At 46.5% G+C, this 22500-nt stretch overlaps 1 protein-coding gene across 3 annotated transcripts in view; it reads right to left on the minus strand.

The window, feature by feature from the left end:
* The window catches only part of cacna2d2a (calcium channel, voltage-dependent, alpha 2/delta subunit 2a), a 207768-nt gene that overhangs the window by 54181 nt on the left and 131087 nt on the right, over positions 1 to 22500 (minus strand). For all 3 annotated transcript variants that reach the window (XM_048254053.1, XM_048254052.1, XM_048254051.1), the window contains 3 exons: positions 19811 to 19946; positions 5737 to 5868; positions 4982 to 5039 (listed from right to left, as the gene is read on the minus strand). In XM_048254053.1, the coding sequence (XP_048110010.1) occupies positions 4982 to 5039; positions 5737 to 5868; positions 19811 to 19946 (326 nt within the window). The remainder of the gene's footprint in view (positions 1 to 4981; positions 5040 to 5736; positions 5869 to 19810; positions 19947 to 22500) is intronic.

Genomic DNA, 22500 nt, shown 5'->3' on the forward strand with positions numbered 1-22500 from the left:
CGGCGAGCCAAAAGAAGATGTTGTCAGTGCTATATTTATCTGAGGCCGCCTCCCCATTTTTATTTGTTAGTTATGAAGGGGCCCCGATCGTCAGATCCACAGCCACACTCTCTCAGTGAGGAGAGTGGGAGCACAGATAGAACACTGGATTACATTACGTGGATATGATGGAATCGAAAGGGAGAAAGAGAGAGAACTCGGAACTGTTAACTTGCACTTTGGATGTGAATCAAGGCCAAACACTAAAGGAAAAAAAATATAATGATCTTACAAGTTTTGTACTGGGAAAATCATTACCATCTCAAAATAGTGTTACTTACTGCTGACAAATTACCCACTAATTAGTCTCTTGGTTGTGCTGCTTTTTACTGACAAAGCAGAAGGGCTTGAAAAGGAACAAAGTACGGAAGCAAAAGAATGCTCGTCCTATTTGTTTTCTTTCCCTGAGGTTAACAGCTGACGATAGGCCCTCTCTGTAAGTGTGACGGACTCTTGACAGACTCAGGTAGACTCGTGTCGAGGTAACAAGGTGTCGGCTGAATCCATGCAGCAAGCAGCACACAGATCACTTGTCAGCTCCTTAACGCATTCTGGAGTGTTCGGACTCACCGCCGAGATGAGCTCACAGAACTCACACACTCTCCTCCAGACAGACTTGTGCACTCACACACTTAGATGCCGGCTGTGGCATCGGGCTGTGTTTGGCTGAAAAAAACGTGTGAGCGAGCGCGCGGCCCTGCTAGCGGGCAGCGTGGGGAGGGGGACACAGGTGTGGCGCGGATGGGCCGCCAGGGGACATTTGTCACGAAGCGCTGGACGCAGCGGTGGTGCAGTCCGCTCTCCTGACAGGTGTCGCTTCAGCACTGAGGCACAGCTCTAAGCAAGGTGTCAACTCCACATCACATGGGTGAAGAGAGAGAGAGAGAGAGAGAGAGAGAGAGAGAGAGAGAGAGAGATGAGAAACAGACAGGGAAGAGGAAGGGTGAAGTGAGAGACAGAAATGAGGTGGCTGAATATGGATGAATGGAGAGGATGAAAGGAGAGCGAGGGAATGGAGGTGTAGAATGAGTGGAGCGACTGAGGTGGAGGAGGAGACGGTCAGAGAGGAGAGAGGAGAGACTGAGGGACAGGTTTTGGAGGTGCTGTTAGGAGTGGGAGCTCTGGCTCCTGTTGGGATTGAGCAGCTGCCATAATATTTACTGAGGAGCTGGGCGGACTCTTCACCAAAATCAATATGTGCTCTGTGGTGCACAGCCCCTCTGCACTCACCCTCGGCCTCCTCCTTCTCTCTCTCTCTTTCTCCCCCCTTCTCTCTCTCTTTCTCTGTATCATGTGGTGATATGTGGTTATGCCATGGTGTAGGTGTGACTGGGGGCTACATTGTAGTGTCTTAAGGTGTTTTTGATCCATACAATGGTTCAATAAAAGGGGTTTTAAAAGTCAAAGTCTTTCTTTGTCTCCCCCATCTCTCTCTCTTTCTGTCTCATATTCTCTCTCTCTCTCTCTCTTTCTATCATGTACAAATACACACTGCCTGTTCCACCTCCCATCCCCAAAACCATACGCTGAATCTCCTACACTCTCTCTCTCTCTCTTTCTCTCTCTCTCTCTCTCTCTCTCTCTGCCTGTCTCTTACATAATCTGTTTTTTTCTCGGTCCCTCTTTGTCTTTGTCTGTTCTCTGTCAAACCACAAGGTGTTTTTCCTCTCCCTCGTCCTCTCCACTGCCTTATTCGAACGTCCCCTCTCTCTCTCTCTCTCTCCCCCTCTCTCTCTCTGTCACCTCCCCCACTCCCCTGTCGCCCTCTCTTCCTGCCTATCTTGGATAACCTGTGTCCAAATGTTTTATAATGGAGGCATGTTAATAATGAATGTCAGAGCAATTGGAGACAATTAAGAGTGTTGCCTGGGCCATTAATCCTGGGGACAGCTGGAGATCGAGAGAGAGAGAACAGAGGAGCAGAGAGGACAGGAGAGAGGGGGAATACAGGAGCAGGGAGGAGAGGAGAGGAAAAAGGGGGGACAGAGGAGGAGAGGGGACAGGAGAAAAGGGGAATAGAGGAGCAGGGAGGACAGGAGAGGAGATGAGAGAGGGGGAACAGAAGAGGAGAGAGGAGAGGAGAGGAGAATGGGGGACAGAGAAGGAGAGAGGAGAGGAGAGGGGAGGAGAGGAACAGAGGAGAAGAACAGAGGAGAGGAACAGAGGAGAGGAGAGAAGAGGAGAGAGGCGATCCAGGAGGACAAGGGAGCGGTGGAAAGGGCAAGGAGGAAACCAGGGAGGAGAGGAGAGGAGTAGAGTGTTGGAAAGACAAGGGAGGAGAGGAGAGGAGTAGAGTGTTGGAAAGACAAGGGAGGAGAGGAGAGGAGTAGAGTGTTGGAAAGACAAGGGAGCGGCAATGACCGGGGGAGAGGAGTAGGAGGATAGTATGACCAGCTCTGTCCTTTTTTACATTCCATCACAAGGCAACAGCATATAACCTTAAAAAAGCTTGTTTGAGGCCACAAACTGTGACAGAAATGTTTATGGATAATGTGTATGCTGTTGAGCGATGCGTGTGACTGTGTGTCTGTGTGTGTGTGTGCCCACTGAAGAGTGTGTCAGCTGGCTTCTACAGGGAGTTGCTGGCACTAGTGCTTTTGTATTACATCTGTGTACAGCGGCCTGTCAGTCTGTCAGTTCCTGGAGGAGCTCCAGTGGTGCCAGATGTTCTTAGCACTTCTCCCGATCTCCTGAGTATATGAGGAACAAAAGAGATGCTCTGCAAATACCCACACGCCCATAGAATCTCCCTGTTAAAAGCCTTATGAATGCGGATATGATTAGATGCTTCAAAATGCTATTTCCAACAAAGCAGTATAAGTATTCCAGTCTCTCTACATTGTTCACAATATCAAACTGTGTGCGTGCAGTACACGCACAAGTGAATGTTGAATGTCTATGCATGTGATCTGCATATGCACTGTAAGTTTTAGGGCATACGACTGCATCTGTGTATGCTCCTGTGTGTGTGTGTGTGTGTGTGTGTGTGTGTGTGTGTCTTTGTGCGCGCGCGACCGAGAGTGTGTGTCAGTGTGTGAGTAATGGCATTACATAAGTACACCATGCTACAGCACAGCTACTGCCCCCTTTATGTGTCCGCCACCATCATCAAAGGCATCGGATTGGTCCACCTTGGAGTAGGGCCCATAATGCTGGCCCTGTGATTGGCTGGCTTTTGTTCGAGAGCTTGCGAGGCGCGCGTGGGGGCAAGCGCGTGGGCGTGTAATCACACAAACTTGACCTGACACGCCGTGCCACCCTCCTGCCATGGCCCTGTCGTTCCGCGCTGCTGGGGAGGGGTTGCTAGGCGACACCCCAAAGGGGGTCCGTTAAAAGCCAGGGAGTGAGAATGGCAGGTCGGAACTTAACAGAAAAAAAGAAAACGGATAAAAAAGGAGAGAAATTGTGCGGGACGTGCAAGGTGGCGAGAGGTGACGCTAAGATGACATGAACGTGCTGCTGATCGGGCACTTGTGTTGTCTTCTCATTTTCCCTCCTGTACGCGCAGTGACGCATTCGCCTCTGAACATCATCACTGGCTGATTCTACGGATATATTCTATGAGACTGCACACAAACGCATGCAGGTTTACAAGACGCATTTAACAAAACATTCTTTTTTCAAATGTGGTTATTTTTCTGAACAAAAGCCTATTTGCATCATGCAGACATACAGCTCTTACACTGACCTACTACTATTACCAGGTTCACATACATGCTGCAAATAAGATATCCAATGGAATTTGGTAAATTTGATGAATCTGGCAGTTTTAAGTAAAATCAAATTTCTATTTTCTGCATGATAATGAATTCAACCCATACCTAAAGTCTGATTATGTTAAAATAGTACTGACCAACCAGAATATTAAAGTCCACAGCATATGCTAACCAACATTGCATTATCAATGTGTGAGGTTTGCTATGCACAAACCCACTGCAAAAGGTCATTAATGTGATTCTATAAGACTGTCCATTATTGACTAGTCCATTTAGACCGTCCATATTAAGTAAAAGACTATCACATTTAGTAAAAGTCTCATTCAGATAGGCAGTCGACTTAGCCAAATCAAAACACCAATGCCCATGGGTGCACACAGAGGGACATCATCAGTTAGTCCTGCAGTGGTATCGGAATGGGGTGTTTGTGTGTCTATATGCACTTGAACCGTGTGTGTGTGTGTGTGTGTGTGTGTGTGTGTGTGTGTGTGTGTGTGTGTGTGTGTGTGTGTGTGAGACCGTGGAGGCTGTGTGTGAGCAGAATTATCTTCAGGTGTGCAGGGTCTCTCCTCTCAGAAAGAGCAATGGGGTGCGGTACAGTGGGAGTGTAATTACTCTGACAGGAGACGCCTCGTTAGCACCTCAACAACAGTCCACTACAGGGAACTCTCTCTCTCACACACACTCACTCTCACACACACACACACACACACACACACACACACACACACACAGGCAAATACTGTATGTCAGAGATCCACACGTAGACGCACAACAATACACATTCACCTAGGTACAGCCGCAAACACTTATTGTGCCATGTAAACCCTCCTTAACCAACCCAAGCACAAACTTTCACAACAAAACAAATTGTACTTAAATGTTTTCACTTTGAGCTCCATTTATCAATTTAACCACGGCCCAGTCCTGCCACTTTCTCTGACTGTGCCATAATTGCACAGCATAATTCTTCCAATGTCAGTCTGTTTTCTGCGTGCAGAGGCCTTGGGCTATTAACAGAAATGGTAAACACACTGCACTTCATCTAGGCAGACACACTCTTGAGTCAATCAACATGTGGTCCATCACAAAAACACAGCTATGTGATTAAGGGGACAATACATGCACATCCTCACTGTGCATTAGTATGCTGTCATAATGTATTACTGTATACACACACACACACATAACATGATGCTGTTATGAAAGAGGAACGGTGTACTCACCATGGTCTTCTGCGCACATCATACAGATCAATCTTATTTGGTGCTCTCCATGGGGTGGCTGAGGAAAGGGAATGGACAGAGGTTGGCAGGCAGAGGGGATAGAGAGGGAGAGAGAGAGGGAGAGAGGGGGGGTAAAGGTGACTCTTCAAACTGCTTTTAGATACAGAGTCTGCGATTTGTCACCACTTGTTGACGTCATGATGACATACATAACGTTGACACTTTTAAAATGCCCCATGCGGAGATGCCTATTTTACACCCTATTTCCAGAGTCAAGGCCAAATAATAGCTGACTAATGGAAGATGCTTCGCTAAATTAAGTGGTTGTTGTGGTGGGCGGCATCATAAGCTAGGATTATTGGCAACTATATTTATGGAATACACAAACACAGATGCACACACACACACACGCACGCATGTACGCATGTACTGTACGCACGCACACACACAGACACACACACACACTTAAGTATGACATTTAAATATGTTGTACAGGACGTACGGAGCGAAATTCGTTGAGGGTATACTAAGAGTATATTTATGTTTACTAACACCCTGAAGCAGTCTGCTGAAGTCTACTGTAAACGCAGAGAATCATTATAATGGTTCTGTGAACAAAAGAGGGGAACCTTTGGGGGTGTTGATCCTCTGGGGTTATGGATTACCCCTTTAACCTGTTTTACAGTACCCCTGCGGTGCATGAGGGAGGGCACACATGCCCCGTGTAGTGTGTGAGGGGCAGGATGCCAGCGTACCTGGGTAGTATCTGGTGACGCCAGTGGCGCTGCCGAATACCTGCCAGCGCAGGGAGGGGTCCTCCTGGCTGTTACTGATGAAGACGGGCTCCAGGGCCTGGGTCCAGTTCAGCTCGTTCAGGATGGTGGGGGCTGAAGCACACACACACACACACACACACACACACACACGCACACAGACAGAGAAAGAAAGAGAAAGAGAGAGAGAGTTAAAGTAAGTTCTACATCACTATGCTATCGGTGCTATATCCACACACAACAACATAAACTTCAGCTGAAATGTCAAAATATTGCAACAAATTGTCACATTGCGTTTTGTAGACTGTCAAGTCAAATCCAGTATCATAGACCTTGAGCAATGTGCCATAATATGTTTCCAAAGCTTCTCCCCAACCTGCCGTTTAAATACTCATATGTTGCCTGACTGTTGTGAAGTTTTTGTTCTGGTGATTTATTTCGCTCTTTTTCCTCCTCAAAACAACATTGATGTTTTGACATGAGTGCTCACAGCGCTACAGTGCGTTTGTGAGAAGCCGTATGACTCTCGACGGCGCTACTGAAGTCTGCTGCCGGAGTCTCCCGTCTGCCTCGCTTTGTGTCGGCGCTTGAATCCACTGGAAGGAAGTGGCAGTCGCGGTGTTAACGGGGAAAGTTGCAGCACACTAGAGAGAACAGTTTTTTTTTGCAATCTGGAGCTTAATTGACAGTTGCCTGACAGACTCGGAGTGGGTCTGTGTGAGCCAGAAGTATGATGCCAGAAAAGATTCACAATACCCTGTCATACTCTCTCTCCATTTCTCTCTCTCCCTCTCTTTCTCTCTCACAGTTTCTCCCTATTTCTGCCATGACAGTGAGTTCAGGAAAGCACATTTTCATTACTCAGTAAGAGAGTAAGAGAGAGAGAGAGAGAGAGAGAGAGAGAGAGGTAGAGAGAGAAAGGGAGACAGAGAGAGGGAGGTAGAGAGAGATAAAGGGAGAGAGAAAGAGAGATAGAGAGAAAGGGAAGCAGAGAAAGAGAGGTAGAGATATACTGTAGAAAGGGAGACAGAGAGAGACAGGTAGAGAGAGAGAGAGAGGGTCAGAGAAAGAAAGACCCATGTGAGCGATTACTCATGTGGTGAGCTCTGTGGCTGCTCGCCTCTGAAAGACATCAAAATGGAAATGTAGGCAGGCAGTGTGCCGACCACCTTCAGGAGACACAAACACACACATACACACACACACACACACACACACACACACCAACCACCTTCAGGAGACAACAGCGTTGTGTGCGGGCCTCGCAGGAGCACTGCTGTGCCGCCGCTATCTGACCTTGGCTGAGGTGGCCGAGCGGCAGCGCAGAACCCCCGAGGGAAGGAGGAGGCGGGGGGTCGGACCACACCTGAAGATCACCTCATGGCCACATGAGATGGGAGACAGATAGAGATGCTGACTGGAACGGGAGATGTGAATAAAACATTGTTTGGTAAATAACGTCTGATTAAGCTGTGGATGGCATCCATCTTGTGTTTTTGCGTTTTCTTTTTCAGTCAGCGTCTAACAGTGTGTGTGTGTGTGTGTGTGTGTATGCGCGTGTGTGTGTGTGTGTGTGTGTGTGTGTGTGTGTGTGTGTGTGTGTGTGTGTGTGTTTGCCAAAAGGTCACCCTTATACAGTATCTCTCCTGTTAGCACATTTAGATGTGAGCGATATGTACATCCCGTCTCTCTCTCTCCCTCCCTCTCTCTCTTGTTCTCTTTCTCTCTCTCTCTTCGTCAGCCCTCCACCCCATCTAATCCATACGCACACATTTTCTTTCAGTGAGGAAAGCAGTTATTATTCAACAGCGTTTTACACACACACACACACACACACACACACACAGAGAGAGAGAGAGCTTCTAAGAGGTGTAAGAGGGGCGATTAGTGGGAGCAAGGGGGAGAGGTGCTGAGCTGGGGAAGTTTGTGGCCGGCTCTGATGTAATTACATTACGGGAGGAGCCGATAAGCAGAGCTGGGACAGAGCACAACCTCTCATCCCCCCAGAGACGCAAATATGTGCAGCTACACACACACACACACACACACACACACACACACACAGACAGACACACAGACAGACACACACACACACACAGATTGCCCCTCTCTGTCACTAACACCACCAGCTCAGCAAATAAACCCTCATCATCCGTTTCTCCCCCAAGTTTCAATTAACCCCCACCCACATACACAAATATGTGTGTACGCACACACACAAACAAACACACACACACACACACACTCACACACGTCTCCCACCATCTATGAGGAGACACACATAATGTCTCCCACCATGAGTTGTCACAGGTGTGTGTTTAAGAAATGCATTCCTATGAAGATATACACACAATTTTATAAACGTAAAAATGCATAGACACAAAACTATGTGTGGACAATGTATCACATCATGCAGAAATATGTCACACACACACACGCAACCATACATGCACACATTCAAATACACATACATACACAGAAATATCAAAGAGAGGAGAGAGAGAGAGAAACTACCACTGGAAGGAAGGCAATATGCTCTATACATGAACATGCATACATACACACCACACCTCTGGTAGAATAATACTGAGCAATAATTTCACACACACACACAAACACGTGCACAGAGGGAGCGGCCTGAGGCATGACCTCTGGAGCAGTGTGTATGTGAAGTGTTCTTCCTGTGATTAGTATGTGCATGTATTAACGTGATTAATGTGACCCTCCTGGTGAAGACTGGGGGAGCTGTTAACCCATCTGGCTCTTAAGGGGAGAGTTTACATGACGAAAATGTGTCATTACACTCACACATACATCCGGGAATGCACGTGCATACACAAACACACACACACACACACACACACACGCACACACACACACACACACACACACACACACACACACACACACACACACACACACACACACACACGCACACACACCCATAAACACACGCCTTACGGGCACAAACAGATGAGAAGTAAATTCTTGCAAGTGTTAGAACACATTTCCTTTATAATTAAAGCAACACTAAAGAAGAATTGCTCTTGGGGTCACCCTACTGTTGAGAAGACCAATTGTTTGTTACCACTGTACAGTGCGATAAATGTCCGTCTCTTTAAAGGGACACCAGGCAACGTTTTCGTGTTAATTAATCATCTTCGTAAGTCGGTATAAGGTTAAATGACTCATTACAGGGCGAATGAAGAGTCTCTCGCCCGCCCCTACTGCCCGTGGGAAGAATATCCCGCTTGCAAGTTTAGTGTATCCTACCCACCGACCTTTAGTCTCACAAAGTCTCAGACATCGCGAGAAGCAGGATCAGTTTACATCCTGCATCCCCAGCACAGAGGCAGGCTAACGAAACGCTAGCGATTGTTGCAAATGGCAGAGCCGGCGAAGAAGCAGCGAAAACCCTTGATGGAAGATGCAAAGAAAAGGAAAAAAGCTTCAGACCGAGCGAGGGTTCGCACACGTATCGACACATACAGATGCTAGGGGGAGCTTCGTAGAGAAAAAGCATCAGGCTTGCCTGGTGTCCCTTTAACAAACTATAAACGTAACTCAGAGACCAGATACAGTATCTTCAGAACTTGTTGCCATGGAAGTAAATCATACATTCACAATCAGGCATTTGATGTGGTTTGTCAGTCATCATTTTTGCAAGCACTCAAATCAGAACAAGAATAGTAACTAGCATGCTAGCTGTTGAAGCCAGTAGGAATAACATTAGCTAACCCAACGGCTAAACTGAGGACTTTTCAGGATCGGAGCTTTATTGTCATTGTTTGTAGGCTTACTAGAGTGACACACATCGCTTGCTGGCTACTAGTGGTGGGAGGGGTTCAGTGTCGTCCTATGGCAGTGTAGTCCTAGCGCGTAGTCCTATTCCAAGCCATGCAACCCTGCTCAGATTGCGCTCATTAGCCGCTCAAGGAAGAGAAGAGGAAGACACACAAAGACCAAGAGTGGACGAGTGTGTGGAGAAAAAAGAATGACTCCAAAATGCTCAATCCAAACTAACTGTCCTGAAAAACAGGTACAGCTGTCCTGTGTGTATAGGTGAGTTTGTATAGTGTATAGTGTGTGTGTGTGTGTGTGTGTGTGAGACAAATGAAGAGAGGGATGGTGGAGTGAGAAGAGAGTGGGCAGTTACTGAATTATTCAGCATATCCAGGTGTCTTTGATCCAAGGTGAGGATGAGTTTGTTAATGCTACACACACACACACACACACAAAGACATGTGCACGAGTGCACACATGTGAATGTTTGCAAATGTTGAAATGCCTCTCTCTCTCTCTAATACACACACACACACACACACACACACACACACACACACACACACCGAGGCAGGTCATCTGGCGTAGAAATATGAGTGTGGAGCAGATAAGAAAATAGAGGCACAGCCCCACCCCCCACACACCATTGATTTATTTGTGTGGGACGCGGCACAACTTCGCCGGACAGTTGATAAAAAGAAAAATATCCTCAGAGGGGAAATTTGCAGGCTGTCAAAAAGGCCCCCCACCCAAACACACACTTAGTGTCGCACACACACACAAGCCTCGCTCCCCCTAGCATGTTAGGACCTGCACTCATCCCTCATGCTGAGCCCCCAAACCCCCACACACACACACAATGCTCAAAGGGTGATCTATTAGCTTACTTCCTGAGACATTTAGAGGTGCTCAAAATGCAGCACAGCTCCTCTCTCTCTCTTTCTTTCTTTCTCTCTCATTCACTCCTTCTCTCTTCCCCACACTGTTCTACCTAGTGTTGCACGGTGCACCGATACTACAAAAGTATCGCAATACCCTGAAATTAAAAATGTCACGATGCCTAATTTTATTAGTATCGATACTTTTGAGAATGACCGTGTTCTTTTGAAGTAACATATGTGTGCACAAGGCATGCTTCTAGCGCCTCCTCCCCTAACCTGTGGCTGTGCGTCTTTTCTCCTCACACACACGTAAGTGCAGCTGTCTTGCTAAACAGCGAGACATGGAGACATGGCTGCTAGTTCAAGTGATGCTATGGTAACACATCATAATAGGCTAATATCAAGTTGATTTGCTCACTTGCATCTCACAAGTTTGTGTTGCTAACCTACCTAGGCTGTGGGATTTTGGTCATTTAGGCCTACTCATACAGTCTATGGACCTACTATTTGGGTTTAATGTCAATTAAAAAATCGGCTAAGCAACCATGTCAAACTTTTACATCTGAAGAGAGATCCTTGCTAACTATCCCGCTAGCTCAGGTCACGTTTGACAATTATTGCTCGCTAAAATCATTAATGAACATTGCAGGACACTTATCTCTTCTATGATCCCAGAAAGATTTTCTTCGACTTGTACATTTACTTGTACATTTGAACATTTATTTTATCTAATGACATACAAAACATAATTAATTGCATCCACATATTCTTATGCGCTATGTGCAACTTTTATTCACTAGACTAAAACCGTGAGACAAGGTCAATTACTCTCACGTAGGCTATCTCTTAAAGTGACAGGCATTACACACACATCACCAATGTGCACTCAATTAGACCTACACACCACATTAAAGTTATGCCTAAGTGTAATAGTTAAAAAATAGTTATAGTTTTAGAATAGTTTTCAAATTGCTAAATATATTTACTAGTAATTATGCAGAATATATGAAATATGACATAAGCCATCATTTTCCATGTGTGTTTGTGTGGAGAGAGTCAAGCAGAATCTGGGATGGCCACTGGTGTGAATGATCACACTACAGTATATTCAATATTACTGATGATGATGTCAAGGTGGTGGGGCCCCCAAATCAAATACATTTTTTAAAAAGTATCGAAGAAGTATCGAAATCGCAATTCTTGACTTGGTATCGGTATCGAAACATTAATTTTGGTATCGTGACAACACTAGTTCTACCAGTCCGTTGCTTCATTCTTCTTATTTTCTGTTCTACCTTTCATTCTCTCTCCAGCCCTTCATTCCAGATATGTCACAATGCTCCCTCTCTCCTTCTCTTTTCTCCATCTCCATCCTCGGTCTGTCCATCCTCTCCTCCTCTTTTCTCTGAAGCTCATCTCTCTCTCCTGCATCCCCATCTGTCTAACGTTACATTCTTTCACTCTTTCCCTTCAGGTTCCTCTCATAGAGCACTTCTCCTCTACTTCCTCCTCCTCTCTCTTTCTTTCTTCCTCTCCCTCTCTCCCCTCCTCTCTCTCTCTCTCCCTTTCTTCCTTCTCCCTCCCTCTTATGGGCAGGGGGCCATGCGCTGAGTAAACGACTGGCAATTATGAGGGTCTGGGATTTATGGGCCTCTGTGCAGTTCTGGCATTGCTTACAGACGTTCAACCTCCCTCGCTTCTCTCTTCTCCTCTCCTCTCTCTCTCTCTCTGCCTCCCTCCCTCTGTCCCTCACTCCCTCTCTCTTTCTTCAGCCTGGGTCATGCTTGGCTGCTGCCATGATGACTAGTCTTTGTCCAGCTGGACGGCCTCCGTATGGATGACATTAACACTGTCTCTCCTCTCTCTTTTTCCTCCCTCTCTCTCTCTCTCTCTCTCTCTCTCTGTCTGTCTTCTCAACACTCACCCAATGCATAATCCAACAGAAGCCAGTGTGTGTGTGTGTGTGTGTGTGTGTGTGTGTGATATATGGGAGAATAACATATGGTCCTAGGGGATGCTGGAGATTTGTCATAACTAACCTCTTTCAGAGCAAAAGCAGGGAAGACGCACCGTTACTCACCGACGTGGCTGATAAACTGACAAGGGAATGATAGCTTAACCTGACCTTCTGGAAACAAACTCTCACACATCTACCCTGCACACACCGGTGGGTGAAATATCACTGGAATACAAGAGCACACACACACACAGATGCCCACACTCGCACAAAAGCACTCACTCACACATATACACACACACACATGCACACACACACACCAGCACAGAGTGAATTAGTCTTCTTCCTGAAGCTGACGGTGTTGGGTTATATCCTGTCTAATCTTTCATTCTCGTTGCATTCCTCATTCAAACAAATCCTTTAAAATGTATAGCCATCTTTTCCCCAAAGACACATCATCAAACACACACACGCAAACATTCTCTCTCTCTCTGTCTCTCTCTCTCTCTCTCTCACACACACCCACACACTTTACAATTCTGCTGTTTCTCTCTACACTCAAACTCGTTTGCGTGCTTATTCGACTTCTGGCTCACTGCGGGGCTGATAAGGCAAAGGCCATTGAATTAAATGGCCACCACCCGCATGCTCTCTATCAAATAATGCCACCGCTCCTTCAGAAAGCCAAATAGGAGACCGGCGAGGGGGACACCGCAAAGGGGTGTAGAGGCGGGTGGAGGGGTGGGGTTGGGGGTGTGGGGGAGGGCACTGGGGCACGTGGGGGCAAGGGCAGGAAGCGGTGTCACAGGAGGAGGAAAAGAGATTTTTTAATTAAAACGACACAGTAAACGGTAAACAAATGGAATATAATTTGTGAGCTTGGTGGTGAGTGAAGTGTGCCGGCTGTTCTAATTAGCGTGCGAGCGAGTGATAGTGCCCCTTCAGTGAGCTCACACAGAGGGGAGGAGGGAGGGAGCGAGAGAGCGAGAGAGCAAGAGGGAGGAGAGGGGGGGGAAAAGAGGCTGAATGGAAACAAACCAGTGAAAAAAGCATAAAGCTCTCTGCCCTCCTTTTTGCAAAAACAGATTACCAATCCCCTCTCCTACTCTCTCCGAAGGCCTATGCTTATGTTTGGCATCTTCAGTTCTGGCTAATAACCCAAGGTCTTGAAACAAACACGTGAGTGCGTACACACACACACACACACACACACACACACACACACACACAAACACACAAACACACACACCCACAGGAAAACTTCTTAAAAAATCAGGGAGCTCAGAGCTGAGTGTATGTGTGTGTGTGTGTTGTGTGTGTGTGTGTGTGCGTGTGTGTGTGTGTGTGTGTGTGTGTGTGATTGTTTCAAGTAATCTGAGCAATATCTATTCTTTTGAACTCCAACCCCTTATTTTTTCCATGGAAGGGGACACGGCGAAGGGGACAGTGCTGGAGTCTGTGATGTGTGTCCAGCGCGTCTGGCGGCTCCTGGGAATGAAGATCCCAGCTCCGCTCCTCTCTGCTCTGCTCTGCTCTGCTCTGCACGGCGCGACTCGTGTGTCAGGTGGAGGAGGTCTTCTGTGGAAGGCTCACTCCATTTAAGCTCCTCTGATTGGAATCGCTGGCGCTCCGAAAGCCCTTCCATTTCTCACTAACGCCCCACACTATCTCACCATCTCACAGACTAAAGCTCTCCAGTTATATAGAGCCCCAATCACACTCGCACTCCCTCTCACGCACACACACACTAACACACACACACACACACACACACACACACACATATACTATACACACTCACAAACACATCAAACACATACAAAGGCACATGCATATAGCCAATAAAATGTCTGCACACTGCACAATTACACCTTGAGTTTATAGAAATGCATGTATATTTGTGTATCTGTAATGTTATGAAACTATCTTGAAGTGCGTAAATAAAGTGCATGCACACACCCTCTCTGGCACAATGTGTTTTTATAACATCTTATTCACAGGCATTCATATTTCCTGTCCACACACACACACACACACACACACTCACACACACACACTCACAGCCTGTGGCCGTCCAGCATGCAGCTGCCCAGCCCCGTGCAGGAATGCTGGTGCGCTTCTCCCAGTGGTGGTTTGTGTCTGTGTATTGTTTGCCTCTCCCCTCCTCGCCTCCCCAGGAGAAAGGAGCGTGGTGGTGGCGGCAACCGCCGCATCTGCCGGAAGGTGCTTAATCCCCTCGGTGACAACAAGCAAAAGCCGCGCTTTTACCCCATCTTTCATCCGCACACACAATTAGTCACTCCATTCTCCCCTAATAACTCCCCTTTTTCCTGCCTCTATCTTGCAGCACAATGGCGGCACGACAACACAAACCCCAGTCAGGGGCAGAGAAGAGAGTCGCAGTGCATAGGAGGATTTTTAAAATCCTTTCCTTTCTCAACTACTCATTCTCCTTTTCTTTTTACCCCCTTGTCTCCTTCTCCTCCTGCACAGCTAAATAAAGAATGTGGAGCAGCTAGGTTTGATTAGGGAAGCGTTTGGTATTGACAAATCCAGAGGGTTTCGGCGCGAGCGGCTTTTTCGTCCCCTTCAGCTGTCGTTTAGATGGTGAGAGTGGATGGCTGGGGCGAACGTGAATAGGTAAAAAAAAAAAAAAAAATACATTTTGCCGCCCGAGCGCTATGCTCTTCAGCTGACAAAAGAGCAATCAACACATCCTCTTTTATTTTTCTCGAGGTACCTTCAATTATCACAGAGACGAGACGAAGAGCATGGCACGAACAAGAGAGACAAATTATCCAGACAACTGAAGCTGGAAATAGTTGGCGGAGAGAGGGGGGTGCAAACAATCAAAGACACTCGACAGAAGAATGGATAAAGGATGAATTTTGATCTCTCTGGCAAACGCTGGATGCCTTTTTCCCACAATGCCGAGCGCCTGAGGAGCAGAGGGAGGGCCGGCGAGTGTGAGGCTCTGGGGTGTGTGAGGCTCTGGGAGAGGCCAGGTGCTGATCAAGACTAGAGGTTGAGGCACATGTCATAACTGACCTCTATCCGCCAGTGCTGACCAGAAACACAGACACACACACACACAAGGAAATGTCCATAGAAGCCCAAATCCTACACACACATTCCACACAGATGCATAGATCACAGCCTTAAACACAGGCAGTCAAGCAAACACAAATAATCATCCTTTTTCCACTGCTTTGTGCCATGTCTGCTCTGTGCTGTGGTCATGTCTGTGTCGACTCTCTCTACTCGTCTGCCATTTCCCCCTCATAACCCTCATACAACAGCAGGGGGCAGTCTACTCCCCTCTGCCTCTAGGCACCTGTGGCACAGACCTGGAACTCTGAGTCCCTCCCTTCCACTACCCTCAGTGGTCAAAACAAACCATCTGACAATTCTATTCATTCTGCATCATCAGTGCAGGGGCAAGTGTCCCCCACCCTGCCATCCTCCACGGTTCCCCCCTCCAAGTCTTGACCCCTTGGAGAGGAGGTCTCACCCCCACTACTGCTTCACTTTGAGTGGCCGCCCCTTGAATCCCTCTCTACCGCCGGTGTCCATTCCATAGGCATCAATAATTAGCTGAAAGCCACGCGTCTGTTTGACCCGGGCTAATTAGAAAGTTTGCAGGCTTGGCAGCGGGAGCACGCGGCAGGATAATGAATCATAAAATGGTTCATTACGGAGCCGAGGGAACGCTCTCAATCTCAATAAACGGACATGGGGACCCTGGCAGACGAATCAAACCGGGACGCGCATGCCGCCTCATTTAGTCACTGAAAGGAACACAATGGACAAAAAAAACCCCTGAAAAAAACGAAAAAAGAAAAACACTTCACTCTAAATGGCTTCTATTATTAAAGTGTCTCTCTTTTCTTTCTCTCTCCTCTTCTCCCTTCTCCCTCCTTCCTCCTTTTCTCTCTCTCTCTCTCTCACACCCTCTCTTGTCCTTCTTTGGATGAGTTTGATGGGAAAAAAGTCTAGCCTTGTGAAATCATTGTGAAACATGACACACATTTATGTTGAGTCATATTAAAAAAAAAGTTCTTAGCACGTCTATCTCTCTATCTCTCCCTCTCTCTCTCCCTCTCTCTCTGGCGGCCCTGACAGCACACATGACTGGAGGAGATAGGTCCTGAGCGGAGCTTGCTAGTGCGTGGCCACTGGACACGGCAGCAACGCGGAGGGGGGCTCGGAGGGAAACTGTAAGGTTCTGCTACACATCCCCTCTCGTTCAGAACCAGCCTGAAAACAAACACGGCAAATACTATTATCGCCCGTGACAGGTAACCCAGCGATACGCCGAACCAATCTTATGCATATACAGTACATGGGGGTTATGAGGAAGCACATTACAAACACAGCAAAACAAGATCTCGAGACAGTTTTGGGACCTTGATTTCTCTGCTTTCCAGTATATAGGAACTGTGCCTTGCTTTTGTCTTCCTTCTCTGTCACCAAAATGGCTGTCTTTCTGTGTCAGGATCCATAAAATACCCACAGTCCTGATTGTCCGTGAAGTAGTGGACAAGGCACCGGAAACGGTGATTCACGGCTATACATTAACGGTGATTCACAAGGCTTGGCTGTGTTGCCGCGACTAAGGTTATTTCAGTATTCCTGGAGCGCCACTCACAGTCTTGCTTCTCTTGGAAGTAATTGAGTGTGCGCCTCCTAAACAGTACATGCCCATTGAAGATTACCTGTGCCTTTTAAGGAGCATGACCATATCAATTATCACATCCAAATGCCTGTCTGCCGGGCTGGCAGGGTTGCCAAAGCAACACTGAGTCACTTCCAACAGGAGACATTCCGCCAGACATTCCATCGCTCTCTTTCTTTCTTTCTCTCTCTATCATTCTCTCTTCTCTCTTTTTCTCTAGCCATCCTTCTCTCCGTCTCTCTCTCTCTCTCTCTCTCTCTCTCTCACTCTCACTCTCACTCTCAAAGACATGTTTTGGTGGGGGTTAGCAGTTGGCCTTTTCCAAACTCCCTACCATTCAGCTGGGTGCCCACATGATGCCCGGTGGCCGCGGCTGTTGGCATGCGAGCGGCACCGCCGGGGTCTGATTTGTTCGAGAGGCTGGCATCGGCAGCTTACACCCCCGCAGGGTTCCCTACCCGTGCCCGTAAACAGAGGCTGGCGGCAGGCCAGCGGCCCGCGAGGTGGCGGCGGTGGTGGCGGCAGTGGAGGCGGAGCGAGTACTAGCGCCCGCTGATGCTATTTAACGGCCCCTGGACTCCCGCAGACCGGCCCTGTCCCACTCGCTTGAACGCTCCTCATTCTCATAATCAAGCTTATCAAACTGGGGCTGCAGGGGCCCAGCTGTGAGACGCACGCGGAGCCTTTAGCTCGCCCTGCGAGTGGTGAACAGCGCCGGGGAAGGCTCACCAGGGCAGCGTGATTAAATATGCTATTGAACTCTGTCCCTTGAGAAGTTGTGCCCGTCTGAAAAGCTCAGACTGCCATCGAGGTTTCGCTCGGCTCCCAGTGCCTTTGTCCCAGTCCTGAAAGTGCTGCTTTAGCACCTGCTGGTGCAGCTGGCTTACAGTCTAAATATAGAAACATACAATACAGGAAAATGAAATGAAAAGTCTTCAGTGAATGTTGGGGAGCATGACTATATTAAAATGGCAATACATGTCCAAATTTTGTCAGCACTCAATAATGAATGAGGTCTCGCACACCCTACTGGCTGCACAGACCAGACATAACGCATTGAATTGCATGTTTTTTTCTCTTCCCAAAGTGCATCTAAATTTTCTTGAGACATGCGATTTAGAGTAGCCTACATCACACTCAAGTCAACTGAGGACACAGGGCTTACATAACTGCAGTGATGTAGTCTAGTTAGCTGTAGTGGGATACTGTGGTGTAGTCTAGTTAGCTGTAGTGGGTATACTGTGGTGTAGTCTAGTTAGCTGTAGTGGGTATACTGTGGTGTTAGTGGGTATACTGTGATGTAGTCTAGTTAGCTGTAGTGGGTATACTGTGGTGTAGTCTAGTTAGCTGTAGTGGGTATACTGTGGTGTAGTCTAGTTAGCTGTAGTGGGTATACTGTGGTGTAGTCTAGTTAGCTGTAGTGGGATACTGTGATCAACCCCAAATGTTAATACGTATCCTTGCCTATTTGAAGTGGGTATACTGCATAGTCCTGTTTATCATGTAGACTACACCACTGCATAACTGCATCCATAGCTACCATCGGTTCACCCATGCCAGGGCATCCCTAGCTCCGCTCGAGCATCCCGACTGCGTTTTCTCCTCTCTCTCCTCCTCCTTCCCTCCTTTGCTGCCTCCCTCCATCTCCGTCTCCCTCCATCCCAGCGGTCAGGCCTGTGTTAATTGAGGCTGAGGCCGGGCTGGCTCCTCTGTGGCTTCTGGAGCACCACTTCGGCCCTCGGCGTCAAAAAACTACTTAAGAGCTTTTTGACCTCCGTGAGAAACGGGTCCCGGCCTCTTGTGCTTTTGCAGCCGGGCCCATTAAGCTGTAGCAGCCACTCGTGAAACACCCCCCCGTCCTCCTCCTCCTGCTCCTCCTCCACTGCGTTAGCGGAGTGGCGCGTTAGCGGAGTGGCGCGTTAGCGGTGGCCACCCTCTGCCCACCTCTCTGCAGGCCCCACGGCCCAGGCGTCTGCCCAGCCTCCCTGCCAAGGTCGCAGCTCTTAATCAGGCCCCGTCCTGCCACGTTGGACACTTCTGCTGCTGAAATAATTCCACCAGACCACTTCATTAGCTGCCTCTGCCCGCACCACTCTGCTCCGTAGCTGAAACTGTGTTAATGTCGGCCTTGCTGCAATAGCACTGGAGGGCTCTGTTTTTTTTTGCTGTTGGCAGACACTTTATTAGTAAATGTTCCAAACTCCCTACCATTCAGCTGGGTGCCCACATGATGGCCGGTGGCTGCAGCTGTTGGCATGCGATGTTGATGTTGAGACCTTGTACAAAAGCTAGCCAGCATTTTCACCAACGGGATTCCTATTTTTGTTCATTATTAAGCTTGAACTGATCAATGACTAGTCAGACAGAACTAGAGTACTGAATGTCGACTTGAATTGCTATCTGTTCCTCCTGTGCTGGGTTTGCATTAGCTGGATGCTAGAGTGACAACTGTGTGCTGCAGTCCCAAAACTTTAAGTTATTGTCAACCTTTCGCACAGTTTCTGTTTCTCCTCCCCCGAGCATCCTGTCTGCTGAAACACAGGCAGAGGAAGTGGAGCTAATTTGAAGTTAACGAGGGCAGTCATCTTCCCCTCTTATATAGGGCTTCTGGTTGTGATCAAAAATAGCCAGCTTTTATGACATTGTGGCTCAGAGCAGCGCGTGCGTGCGTGCGTGTGTGTGTGTGTGTGTGTGTGTGTATATAACAGACAGATTAAGAGTGTTAATTTAGTCCTGTATGTATCTGAGTGTGGTACTCACAGCCCTTGTAGATGTCTGTGGGGATCTGCACCGCTGTGTATGAGTAGTTGACCTTGTTCTTGAAGTTGGGATCATCGACGAAGTCTAACTTCAGTGAGTTGGAGTTTGCCAGCAGATTCTCTCCATCTTCCTCTGACTGAAGAAGAAGAAGACAAAACTTTTGAGTGTCTACACAAACTTAAACAAACTCTCTCTATCTCTCACATACTCACACACTCTTACAGTCTCTCTCTCTCACACACACACACACACACACACACACACACACACACACACACACACACACACACACACACCATTTCTCTCTCTGGTACGCAACACACTCTTTTATACATAAAGTGAAAGCTATCAAACTCCAGTTACAGAATTGAGAAGAAAACATGACAATGACCCCATACACAGTGCAAAATGAGGAACTCTACAAATGAGAATTTACATTCTAGGCTCTGATCCCATCTCTCAACACAATGCAACATATCAAAGGAAGGATACGCACATACAGTACACACACACACACACACACACACACACACACACACACACACACACACACACGCAGAAACCTGAGGAAAATCAATTAGCGTCCGAGATGGCTATCACAGTCTTATTAAGGTTCAGCACAGATTAACCTCTGTCAATAGCCCCGCAAACAAAACCACTCAACAGTAGGCTTCCCCATCGCCCAACATGAAGGAAGGGCCGAGGAAGTGCTGTCCATCTTCAATCGAATGGTCTGCAGAGCATTCCTGCTAATTAGCATTTGAATAGCTCTCAAATTGAATAGCACACACACACACACACACACACACACACACAAATGTGCACTCACACACACACGCATATAGAAATACAAAAGAAAAAAGACACAGGTTTCTGACAGTCAGGGTCAATTGCCTTGCAAACCATGCAATATGTGTATTGTGTACTGGACAGCTAACAGGGCAAACGCATTTAGCAAACCCTACACAGAACATCACAGGACCGATATGCTGAAGGAAAGAGAATCCGATTCAGTCTGACTCAGTCATGGGTGTGTGATATGTTCTGTTGTACATGCCCTTAATGCATGTAGCCCTTGTTGCGTTAGCCATCATATATAAGCAGTGTTGGGAGTAATGCATTAAAAAAGTAATGTAATTACAGTAATGCATTGCTTTTTGCTGTAATGCAGTAATGTAAGGCATTACCAATACAATTTCAGTAATATTTTACTTGGTACAATTCTCTGTAACTGAAGTTACTTTGCTTTTTAATCCAAAATTGAGAAATGCTCAATTGGCACCAGAGAATATTATCCAACAATTAAAAAAAGTAATCTATGCTGGTCCTGGAATTTGATTGCCTTGTTTAGATGACTGTAGAAAGGGAATTTGAGTTATCTCTGCCATTCATGCAACAGATCTAACATGGTTAGGCTATACTACTCATTTCAAGCAGTGAGAATAACTAAAATGTTTATTTTACAGACAAAGATCATAGCCATTATTCTCAAACTATTTGCATAGTCTACACCACTGTAAGTGGAAGGAAAGGCAACCAGCAATGATGAGAACCATTTAAAGTCAACATGCAATTTCACTATGGCTATATTTTACTATATTAAGTTGTGAGTGACCTTTGGCCTTTGGGGCCTACATTGTCCCATAAGCCATAATTGCAACCATTATATTGTTCTTTTGTTTGCCTTAAGCTTAGCTCAGTCATTATGCCATACCACATCACCTCCTGCCGTGTAATGAGCTGCATTGAACACATGAAGATCTATTAAGAACACCAAATCCATATTTCCTGTTATTTTGGTGAAAGTAATGTAAACGTAGTGTAATGCCTTACAATTCAAAGACAGTAATATTGTAATGTAACAAATTACTTTGAGATTACAGTAACAAGTAATAAATAATGCATTACGCTTTTGAAGTAATTTGCCCAACACTGTATATAAGGAGTGAATGGTTGTGTGCCTGTGGCTTGTGAACGTATGTTGCTGTGTCTGCTGCCCTTTATCTAATCTTATATTACGTATATTTCTGCCTGCCATTGTGAAAAATATACATTTATACCATATTTCAGATGAATGAGGTGCTGCCGCATGAGGACAAAAGAAATTCAGAAATATTTTTTTTCCATTAGTGTGACATTTTGGGTTCAATCTTGATAAGTTGGGGATGCGAGAAATGTCTAGCCTTTTCCTCAGACCAGCTGTCGGAGAGGAAATGGGATCTTGATCTGAATGCTGAGACCAAGTGATTGGTTTATTTTTATGTGAATTATTTCTTCCCTGGCCAGGACTCATTTCTGAAAACAAACCTATGATGCCATGAAATTCTACAGGCTCCCACTGATACTACTAAACACAGGAGCACATACAGAAACATATTTAAACACTTATTGTCTTGTCATGCCACATACTAACATATAAAATTCTATCATACAATTAAAATATCCATTCAATTAAATATATATATATATATATATATATATATATATATATTAAGTTAAGTTAATTTTCAATTAGCTAATGTGACAATAAACCAGCTTTTTGACATCAGTGATGCTGTTTTATTCATGGTAATAAATAACTGCTGTTGTGATATATCTGAATCTTGACATCATTTATAAAGTCTATTCTATTTTCATGTAAACACCAACACAACCCTATTGACATAAACAATAATAAAGAGGCTATAGGG

The sequence above is a fragment of the Alosa alosa genome, chromosome 10 (genome assembly GCF_017589495.1).
Source record: "Alosa alosa isolate M-15738 ecotype Scorff River chromosome 10, AALO_Geno_1.1, whole genome shotgun sequence".
In the NCBI taxonomy this organism is placed as follows: domain Eukaryota; kingdom Metazoa; phylum Chordata; class Actinopteri; order Clupeiformes; family Clupeidae; genus Alosa; species Alosa alosa.